Source organism: Rhododendron vialii, chromosome 12a (assembly GCF_030253575.1).
Source record: "Rhododendron vialii isolate Sample 1 chromosome 12a, ASM3025357v1".
Taxonomy (NCBI): Eukaryota; Viridiplantae; Streptophyta; class Magnoliopsida; order Ericales; family Ericaceae; genus Rhododendron; species Rhododendron vialii.
This window is the reverse complement of record NC_080568.1, coordinates 9,885,322-9,896,239: the sequence shown is the minus strand read 5'-3', so window position 1 is coordinate 9,896,239 and position 10,918 is coordinate 9,885,322. Positions and strand designations below refer to the sequence as shown.

Here is a 10,918-nt window from a genome sequence, read left to right as displayed (position 1 = left end):
TGAGGGGAGACTCGAACACACACTCTTGTTCACAAAAGCCAGCACTTTACCACTGCACCAAACATTACTTGCACATATTCAACATACATAATATATACAAAATTGAAAAAAAAGATTAAAAGGGCGTGGGGCACGTGACCCCTCGTATCTCAAGGTGGGTCCGCCCTTGCTCTTTATAATTAACTAAAGAAAACCCACTTTTTCTTTTCCACTCGGGCATCACTTAGTACCCGCTTGACACCCAAAAATTCCTCCCAGTCTAGATTTGTCTCAAGAACTTTTATGGTCCTTAATTTCTTTGCATTTCTTGATATTTCCTGTTCCCTTTGTATAAATGCGTATAGTACTCAATATAGCCACTGAAGCCAAGATAAACAAGAAACAGAGTTGCTTGTTTTCCTAATCTGTTTCTGAATCCTTTTCTTCTTGTGGAGATTGCTATTTCCACGCTTGTTTTCAAACTGATTTTCTGGATTTGGGTCAATTTGAAGTGAGGTTGTTTGTGGAATCAGCAAAAACAAGATGGGAAGAAATCCGAGCAACGGTCGAAGGGAGTTATTTGTTTGCAGTTTTGCTGCTTCTGTTTCTTGACCGTTTCTTGCAAGGGGATTGCTATTTCCGCACTCGTTTTTGGATTTAACATGTGACGTTCTTATGGAGAATGAAGAAGAATGAAGGAGAATTTGGAGATTGCTTCTGTTTCTTGACCGTTTCTTCTTTTGCTAGCTTCCTCTGTTTTCTCGACTGTGGCTTGTAGTTGTAAAGGAGATTGCTATTTCCACGCCTTTTTTTTTTTTCTTTTCTCCCTGAACTAACCATGTTTGGTTCCAAAGGACAGCAGGGTGAAGGAGAATTGGACGGAATCACAACGTTGAACTTGAAGGTAGGTAGGATCGGATCTAGATCTTTCATCACTCTGGTCTATATGGAATTCATTTCTATGGTACCATTGAATTAGCCAAAAACGGGAGTTGTTAGCTTTTCTTTGATGGATTTATGAGCAGACATTTTACCAGACTTTGTGAGACTTCCAACGTGAGGGAACATTTGTAGGGAAGGTCAATGCGTTCAACATTTGAACGATTGACCGTTTGATCGACCAATCCGTGAGCGACATATGTAATCATTCTCGCTGGCTGGTTTGACTTGTTAACCGACCAACCCTAATTTCGTTTCCTTTCCCTATTTCTTCCCTTTTCCTTTCTTCTTTCTTTCTTGTGTGAGTGTGTCAATGTCCAAACACAATCAAGGTTGTCTAAAATATGGACCAAAATTTTAAAAAAAAAGTACAGATTCGAACTTTTTCCGTCTTTAGATTTTTTTAAAATTTTTTTTTATTGTAATGTTTTACTTTTTGAGTTATGCTTTTTAAGACAAATGTTTAATTCAAAAAATCTAACAGAAATCTAATAAAGATTAAGAAAAAAGACGACTAAAACGATACTTGGAATAAGTATTGACTACTAAAAATATTGAAGATGTTCTAAGTATTGACTTAAGAGGGGATTGCCGTGGTCTACGGTGTGTTACGAATGCCCCATCCCAATAAAATTAGAGGAAAAAGGCAGACTTAAACTTGAAGGATTGGTCTCCAACAAAATCTTCATATTGAATATTGATTGCTTTAAGAAAGATCTGATGTGGTTAAATCATTCCCAGTAAGAAAACTAATAGTTTTCGAAAGATTTGATTTGGTTACATCTTTTTAGTGCAATTATTTTTTCAGAGTCAAAAGTATGTCTCACCTCATATATTTTTATAATTTTTGCTATGTGTGAATCTTAGAGATTCAACTTCCTATTCTATTGATTCATTTCGGTCTTCTTTCCGTTTTTTGGTTTCTCTACGGCGTATTTAAAATGTCATTAGACTTACGTAATGCTAATCGGTTGTTGATTATTGCTATCGAATTTGAAAGAGTCTCTGAAAGTCATTTGTGATTGGCATTGCCCATCCTTTTTTCTTTTCTTTTCTTTTTTATATACTCTTTCCTACATCACTTTTGAAGGGTTTTTTAATTTTTTATTTGTTTTATTTATTTTTATACTCTTTCCTACATCACTTTTGAAAATTGTATATTTAATCTGATGACTTTTTTGAGCTCAATTATTTTGGATTGTTTGAGAACACATGTTCAGATACCTCACATAGAAGTAGCATTGCATCAGTATCCACGCCAGATTCATTTCATTTATCAGCACGTAGGCCGTTGACCATATCTTTTGTTTGATTTTTGAAATTAATTAAATAGTTTTTTGGCTGAGACCTTTCAAGTTTTTTTTTTTTTTTCATTTGGTACAAATCAATTCTCAAGATCACAACTTTATTATGTAGTTACGTGAAAATCATTTTGGTTGAAAACTTTAGTACTCCGTGGTGCTCGCTTAGTACATCCAAGCCGTCTGATGCGATTTTGAACGGCTTGGATTTGGAGAGAGAAAAAGAATGGGTGAGAGGAGAGAGAATGTTTCAATCTGAGCTGTCCAAAAGTGCATCGAATGGCTCGAGAGTGCCGAGCGGACACCACGTAGAATATACTGGCTCGGCACTGAAAAATTTCTCTTCAAATTATGTTTCAAACTAATTTATTGATTTTCTGGTTTGTCAATCCCGCACGGATTTGCTGCTAGCCTGCTAGCACTCCTATAAGAATCATATTAAAAATGAAAAAAAATGTACTCTAATAAAAAGAAAAAAGGAAAAAGAGAGAGGCAATATAGGTCCAATTTTTAGGGAATGGGAGATATTGTCTAGCATCTCCTAGAGCGGTGCAGAGCAGTCGATCTCTAGGTGCAGAGAATTCGACTGTTGATTTCGGCAATTGACGACTCGAATCTTAACCGAGTAATGCACGGTTTAGATTTGTGTGCAATTCATATGCGCTCAAATTTGATCCGAGCCATTCGTGCCGAGATGAAAGACTAGATCAGCCGCTTTGAATCCGCTCTACAAAGATCTGCCCGACAGCATCCCAGAGCAAAAAGCTACAAGACTCCAATAAAAAAAAAACATAATGGATATGAGTACAACAAAGGCTATACATACAACGTACACAGATTGATTTTGGACCCGTTTGGATCCCATAAAGATGATCGGAGCCGCTCATTTTGTTTAGAATATTTTATTTAGGGCCCTTGAAAAAATATCATCTCAATCCGATTTAGGTAAGACGTTTACGAATCATCCAACTTTACTTCAGAATTTAGTCCAAATTTAAAGCAAAGTTAGATGATTCATAAATGCTCTTATTACTATTGAATTGAAATAATTTTTTACAAGAACTCAAAAATAAATATTTTGAACAAAACGAACAGTATCGATTATTTTTGTGAGACTTGAGACGGGTCCAAAATTGATATGTGTATGGTGTATGTACAGCTTTTGATGCACCTGTAGCACCTCTGGAAAAAAAACAGCAAGTCTGTATACATAGATAAAGCACACACAGATTGTGCACTGATCTCATTGTGGGGCCCACTAAGGGTTCTACATAAATGATTCGAGCCATTCGTTAAATTTAAAATATTTTTTTAGAAGGCCATACTAAAATTCAGCTCAATCCGATACCTAGAAATATTCTATCTAATCATTTAACTTTTCATTCAGGTTTGAATCTAGATGAAAAGTTAGATATTAGATCGAGTACTTTCAAGTATTGAATTGAACTAATTTTTTTGAAGCACCTGGAAAAAATAAATTTAATAGATGATTTGGATCATTTGTGTAAGACCCTTAATGGGCCCCACATTGAGATCGGTGCACAATATGTGTCAATAGCAACGTTGGAAAAAAAAAAAAAAAAGGCTAGTAAAAGACAAACGAATCAAACGACCTTCCCTTCCCTCCTCTCTCTCTCTCTCTCTCTCTCTCTCTGAATCCTCATATAGCTTGGAATCTTGGATTAGGGTATTTTTTTTTCTTCTTTACTTCCGCTCACTATTGGCTACACTTTCCTGTCCGACTCATCTTCTACTCACAGTTTGATCGATTTCATCACAGAAAAATACTCCTAGTGGGGTTTCTTTCTCACAGTTGTTTCTGATCTCACTAGTACTCCTATGAAGTTGCTATTCTCTTTTCAGTCTCCCCTCTTTACACATATATAACTACATTCATTCTATAAATACAAACTTAGGTTTCCGGGCCAGCTTACTAACCCTCCATTAATCTTTGATCAATCCACCGTCTACTAGCGCTAGGTTTTTCTAAAGGCCCACCTAGTTGGTTTTTTTTTTTTCCTCTCTCTCTCTCTCTCTCTCTCTCTTTACTTTCGTTTACTATGGCTTCAATTGCCTGTTCGACTCAGTTTCTACTAAACCCTTCGCGATTTTCATCTCCAGTTAGAGTTTCACCCAATTTAGTTCAACTAAAGACTCGATTTTCAGTTACGTCCAGAGCAGAATTTTTTCCGGTGCCGGAGTATCGGCTGTCTACGGCGTCGGTCGGATTGTCTGGAACGAGTTTAGGGTTATTTGGTGGGAGTCAGTTGTTGAGGCGAAAATTTTCGGGTGATTTTACTACAAAGGCGGCAGCAGACGATGCGGATGGTTATGAAATTGAAGTCTCGGATGGGTTAGAACTTTGTCAATTTCTCTAATTTGGAACTTGAGAAAAGTGAGGGAAAAGAAGAGAAAGGAAAATAAGGGGGAAATTCTGCTATTCACAATCTAGATTTTTTTTTTTAAATTTTTCCTTCCTTTGTCTTCTTTTCCTCAAGTTTCAAATAAAGCATAAGGCCCTGTTTGGGATGTCCACGGCCTTGTTCGGTTTGTGCAGTATGTTGTCTTTAGTGGAATTTTTTGAAACCTTTGGTCAATTTTATGAAAATTTACTTGGCTTATGTTTGGCCTTACTTATTATTGGATTTCTTAATTTAATTTAATTTTTTATTTTTTGTGTCAAAATTTTTTGAATTAATGATTCGTCTCATATGAGAGGATCTGAGAAGTTAAATATTGTGACCAAAAATTTTGAAAATTTCAGTGAGAAAAAAACAAGGCAAAAAAATCTGGTTTTGGACAATTTTTCTCAGTAAACTTTTTAAAGCTTTAATTTGTTTAAATTTTTTTATATTTTTCTCGTCAAGATGAATCAATAATTTACAAAGATTTGACGCAAAACTATCAAAATTCATAAGAATAATTTTTTTAGAAAAACAGTCCGATACATAAATAAAATTCGGCCAAACCCCACCGAATTCACACAGTACATGGATGAGAAGATTGAAAAGATAAACTAAAAAATCAATTGAGAAAGAAATTAGGCAATGACTAAAAAGAACAGTTTTTTTTGTTATTGTTGTTGTTGTTGTTGTCTGAAATCTTAAATAAGTTTGTTAATTTTCTTTTAATTTTGTGGTTTTTCTTCTTGTGAAAACCGAAAATGTTTGCCTTTTATTAACCAAAAGATGAAAAAGGTTGTGACAATATGTTTTTTTGTAAGAAAAAAACTAATTCTTTGTTATACTGAAAAAAACTCAAACACTAACTTTATTGTCGTCTTCTCTTTGTTTAGTCGCTGTCTATTAGCTACTGATATCGTAATTTCAGGTTATCTAAGCCTTCTAAGAGCTTTGGTGAAAAATTCCCAGTTCTGGTTACTGGTTTCTTTTTCTTTACGTGGTAAGCCTTAGTTTGCTTAAGAAGGTCTATTATGTTGTAAGGGATATTGATCATGCATGTGCTTTCCTATCCTGTGCACTTTGTGGGCTTTTTTTCGGAAGTTGGTTTTAAATCTGCATTGTGAGTGACTTTGGAGCCAGTTTGACCAAGGAAAATGCTTTGGACATGGATATCCGTACAAAAATGTATCCGTAATTGTCCATTGCGCTTGGGGCCCACCTGCATCATGAGGTGGCCGTGTGCATCGAATGGCTCTGTGTCCGGATATTTTTGTTTTGAGCACTGCTCTTTTACTAATTGGAATTGATTTCAAAGGAACATGGAATTCATGATGCTAATTAATAAGACAGCCTTCTGAAACTTTTGTGGCGTTTAATCAACAAGGTCTAAGCGCTAATCACTATTATTCATTGATCAGTGTATTTTTAGGAGTTCAAATTTGCACCCTGGCATGATTGCGATTGCATACTAACATGGATACGCTTTATGATGTATAGGCTGTATCGTGAATGCCAAAGTATAGTCATAATTGAGTTACGAATCTAGTGATGCCCCTACTCTCTCTGCATCGTGGGGTGTAAAGATTTCAGTTAATTGTTGTGGCTATTAATATGTTCATAAAAACTTTTGCTGAGTATTTAGTGCATTCTATGCAGGTACTTCCTAAATGTCATTTTCAATATTCTGAACAAGAAGGTTTATAATTATTTTCCATATCCATAGTAAGTTTCCTTTGCTGAACAACTTCAACAGTTTGGCAGATTAGTGAAAGATTAAGCTCTCTATTCAGCTTCTTAATGTTGGTTCTGAAAGATATAATGGTCATGGGTTGAAATGATTAAAAGATCTTCTTTTTTTCCCTCCTGCAGCTTTGTATCGGTGGTACATCTCCTTGTTGGTGTGGTCTATTGCCTTTTTAGTTGGGCTTTTGGTCTACCAAAACGTGCTGTGAGTATTGTCCTTTTTGTTTTCTTTTACTTCTCTGCTGGGGTACATTTTGTCATGCATTATTTACTTGATTTCTAATCTGTATATGCAGCCAATTGACAAGGAACAATTGGCTCTCCTCACTCCAGTAGCGTTCTGTCATGCCCTTGGACATGTCATGTCCAATGTATCATTTGCCGCCGTAGCTGTGTCTTTTACGCATACCATCAAAGGTATGCCCTTTGCAAAGAAAAGCTGTATTAAGAAACTGTATTGATTTTGTACCTCTATGTTGCTAATTATCTATATTTAATAGACATACCTAGCGTTGGTCTCTTTTCATTTTGTTATCTAAATAACAAAGTAGTTCGATATTTTGTGATGATACCCATGCTGAGCATCCTACTTGCAAAAGATCCAATCCCTTTTCATGCAAGCTGCAAGTTATTGCGCTTGTCACCTCCCTCTTTGGGTATCAGGGGTACTGGTATTGCGCTTGTTACCTCCCTCACTAGGTGTCAGGGGTAGTTGCAGTGCAAGATCGTGGTTTCTAATCCTTGGCAGCTGATGAACTATCTATTGTATGGACGACATTGTGATACTTTTGGTTTTCTGAAAACATGACATACTGATACTATTCCCTTGAAATATGGCCTAGGATATTTGTTCAAACCCGTGGACATTCAAACTCATTCCAGCTTTGCTGTTGGTTCATTTTTTTGTGTTGTTTACATAAATTTGCCTGTCGAAACTAATATCAAAAAGATTTGCGTGTAGTCACTGGGAATATACTGAATGTAGGATGATAGTGTTCTAGCTATTTTGCTTCTACTATATTACATTATTTACATAGTTATAGCAGTACTTTGTGGATTTATTTCGCGACATACATATGAAGCTTGGTTTGATGATTATCAATTGTCTTACTACTGAGTTTTTAATAGTCCGTGTTACACTAATTGATTATTTTTTTTCTGAAAGTGTGTTATACTTATTGATGTTGACCTAACTATGTTTGTGTGTTCTTCTACAGCACTAGAGCCATTCTTCAGTGCTGCTGCTTCTCAGTTTGTTTTGGGCCACCAGATTCCATTGTCCTTGTGGCTATCCTTAGCTCCTGTAGTTTTTGGTAATTGTTCAGCTTTGTTTCTTTCTCTTTTTTCGTCCTCTTTAATCAAATCAAACGTGCTGGTTCATGTTTTGATGTTTAAATTACATCATAAAGTGCTATTGTCATAGAAATAAGTTTGGACAACTTTTTCATGAGTTTTTCAGTGCACAAGTCAAGTGTATCTGTACATATGAACTACATGAATAAATTTGTTAAAGAACAAGTCGGCCATGTGACTGCAACTAAAACTTAGTTATATACCAAGCCCAGCAAACTATTTTTTGATGATCCTCTCAAAATTATATATTAGGTGTATCAATGGCATCACTGACGGAACTTTCTTTCAACTGGACTGGTTTTGTAAGTGCGATGATTTCAAATATTGCATTCACCTACAGGAGTATCTATTCAAAGAAAGCAATGGTAAGGTTTCTCCATGAATGTAACTGTTTCCTGTATCGTAAAATATGGTTTCAATTGTATGGGATGGGGGAGTGTGGAAGAACAACGTAATGGGGCAGTGGCTGATGCCGACACCATGTCGTGTTGTATTTTTCTCTTTCTGCCTTCTAGCATCTGAAAGTACCTACATTAACTTGAATCTTATCAGATATTTATACAGTCATTTGTACATGCACAATTCTCTCTCTTTCTCTCTCTCTCCCTGCTTTTTGCTTGACTTTATTATATGTCTAATTTTCTCATTGAACAGACGGGAATGGACAGTACAAATGTGTATGCTTATATCTCAATAATTGCCCTTCTGGTTTGCATCCCACCAGCACTATTTGTAAGTTTGGTTGATAAAATTGACGAATCTTTTTTTATGGGGGGAAGTTTTGATAATCAAACCCATTTCAACACGAGTGTTTCTATTCATGGACTTTCAGATTGAAGGGCCCCAGCTGATGCAACATGGATTTGCAGATGCAATTGCGAAAGTGGGTCTGCAAAAGTTATTGTCAGATCTGTTCTGGATAGGAATGTTTTATCACCTTTACAACCAGGTAACGATACACATGCAACTTTTATATATTTTGCTGCATGAGTCAAAAAAAAGTCCAGAGTGAGACATTGCTCAGCATTGACCTCTTCATGTTTCTGCTTGCATTCCTTATGTTGTGGAAGCTTGTGGGATTGCAATGTAATGCCTACAGCAGATGGCCCCATTATGCAAATATATGTCAATGCTTCTTTTTTTTTCTTGGCTCAGCTATGTGACTATCTGAAATCTTAGATTCGCTGTAGATAATAAACTTGGACACAGGGTCTAGTGATTGTTGCTCATATATTCAGCTAGTGAGTGTTTTGCTTGCAAATATATACAGCTCTCAACCCCTTACAGATAAAAATTTATGAATATCAACCACGTGCCAAAGTTGACATTTCATTGGTTTCTAACTTTGACACTTACGATGACAGGTTGCTGCTAACACTTTGGAAAGAGTTGCACCTCTTACACATGCAGTCGGAAATGTTTTGAAGCGAGTGTTTGTTATTGGCTTCTCTATTATTGTATTCGGTAACTACTCGATGTTCCTTGCACATGATTTTGAATGCAGTACTTGTTAAATAGACAAAAAAGTGGTCAGTAGAGAAGGCTCTCCATATTCGGTTGTGTAGGGTTAGCACACCATGATTCAGACCTGTTATGCTGAATTAAGACAGGTCTACAATAGGAAGTCTGCTCAAACATCTGAGCAGACTCTACATAAGTGCTGATTTACCCTGAGCCCTTTTACCCCAAATTTTTCTTCGTTTTTTAGTTAGTAATGTACTGTAGAACAAGTCTCGAAAGGGTCAAGTGGGGCACAACCAGTATACGAAAGAGGAGCAAAAAAGCCTCAATGTAAAAGTTGAGCTCTCCTGTAAAATCAACTGCTAGAAAGGTTTCAGAAAAATATCCTTTATACCAAATATGAAAACTATCGCAAGAAAGTCGTCTTAAGTTTTTGAGCACTTAGCTTCATTTCTTCAAAAGTGCTTTTTTTGTTCCTTTCTAGCCAAATACTACAAATGAAGCATAGGCAGGCCGCCAAGCTTTCTTCTTGCTCTTCCGTCTACAGCCACTCCCCCCATGCTATCCCATAATTTTAACAGCCATGATTATAATGGTTATTATACCAGTCAAAATGTAACTTTGGACTTAGAACCTAAGTAGATTCTGCAGTTCAATACGACATTACAGGTGTTCCATTATTGCTGCTCTGTGCAATGTGCTGGAATTGCTGAGGATTCCATGTATCAGTAGTAGTTAGATGGCGCATCCAAACTTGATTTCTTGCATCTATACGTTTGCATCTGGCAGGTAACAGGATTTCCACACAGACTGGGATTGGTACAGTAATAGCCATTGCAGGCGTTGCCATCTACTCCCTTATAAAGGCAAATATGGAAGAGCAAAAACGGGTAAGAGTTTATTGTCCACGACATTTGTTGGCCTACCAATAGAATAGGCCTATGGTTATGCTATCAAATGTTAGGCCATTAAACCAAGATTTTCAAGTTTCGCCAAAATCATGGCACTTCGATTGATAATGAAGTTTGAATAAATCCGTTGTGTTCCACTTCCTTTATTTAACTCATTTTAACTTGTTTTGGCTCTGTTGTTGTATTTGGACTGAGAGATTTTCTCCATTTCAGAAGGCTGCTCAAGATCCTGCATAACGGAGGTCTGCAGCCAAACTACCTGACTACGAAGTACCCTGCTTATTGATGAGGGTGACTATTTCGTTTTTTGGAAAACGTTTGTAACATCATGAGGATCCAATTTTTGCGCAACATTGAGCTACCAAAATTGTTAAGACACGTGTCTTTATGGGTCTGACCCTTTTTCAGAAAGACCAAAAGCTTAAGAGAGATACTGGCACAAAGTAAAAATCTTCCGGTAGATATATACTATGTTTTTCTTAGCAGACAATTCTGCCGTGTTTTGTTTGTCAAGGGAAATGAAACAAATGTTTCATACTCAAGAACAATTACATCAATTTACACATTAATGCTGCATCCGCGCGTTCAATATTTTTGATTTTTGGAATGTAATGAGCTACATCTATTCATTGTGTTCAGAGTTACGATGCAATGCGATTAGTTCTCGTCATATGTGATGCCAACCAAATTGCCTCTGCACTTCAACCAAAATTGCCGAATTTTCCACGGAAGGACTGACTAGGATTGAGTATACTTATGAGTTAGTATGATATATGACAATCGGGATTCTTATTTAAGTACTCAAAGGATGTTCTAACTCAAAAAAAAA

The 10,918-nt window shown here is 36.4% G+C and overlaps 1 protein-coding gene across 2 annotated transcripts; it reads left to right on the top strand.

Moving 5' to 3' along the window:
- Positions 1–3,900: 3,900 nt before the first annotated feature.
- LOC131310566 (triose phosphate/phosphate translocator, chloroplastic-like) lies at positions 3,901–10,677 on the top strand. 2 transcript variants are annotated; one of them, XM_058337652.1, is made up of 12 exons: positions 3,901–4,572; positions 5,550–5,621; positions 6,278–6,343; positions 6,491–6,569; positions 6,661–6,781; positions 7,582–7,677; positions 7,970–8,082; positions 8,372–8,449; positions 8,550–8,666; positions 9,082–9,181; positions 9,968–10,068; positions 10,306–10,677. In XM_058337652.1, exons 1-12 carry the CDS (start codon positions 4,280–4,282, stop codon positions 10,324–10,326), a joined length of 1,257 nt encoding a protein of 418 aa, XP_058193635.1. In that variant the 5' UTR covers positions 3,901–4,279; the 3' UTR covers positions 10,327–10,677. The 2 variants fall into 2 exon arrangements, with proteins under 2 accessions (XP_058193635.1, XP_058193634.1); XM_058337651.1 differs by having other exon boundaries at positions 3,902–4,572; positions 10,303–10,677.
- Positions 10,678–10,918: the final 241 nt, after the last annotated feature.

Bases quoted from the DNA above. Each gene is read 5' to 3' on its own strand.
- LOC131310566 (XM_058337651.1), top strand. From the start codon at position 4,280: ATGGCTTCAATTGCCTGTTCGACTCAGTTTCTACTAAACCCTTCGCGA. The intron at 7,678-7,969 runs GTAATTGTTCAG...ATTATATATTAG, and splicing joins CTTAGCTCCTGTAGTTTTTG to GTGTATCAATGGCATCACTG. The intron at 9,182-9,967 runs GTAACTACTCGA...TGCATCTGGCAG, and splicing joins CTTCTCTATTATTGTATTCG to GTAACAGGATTTCCACACAG.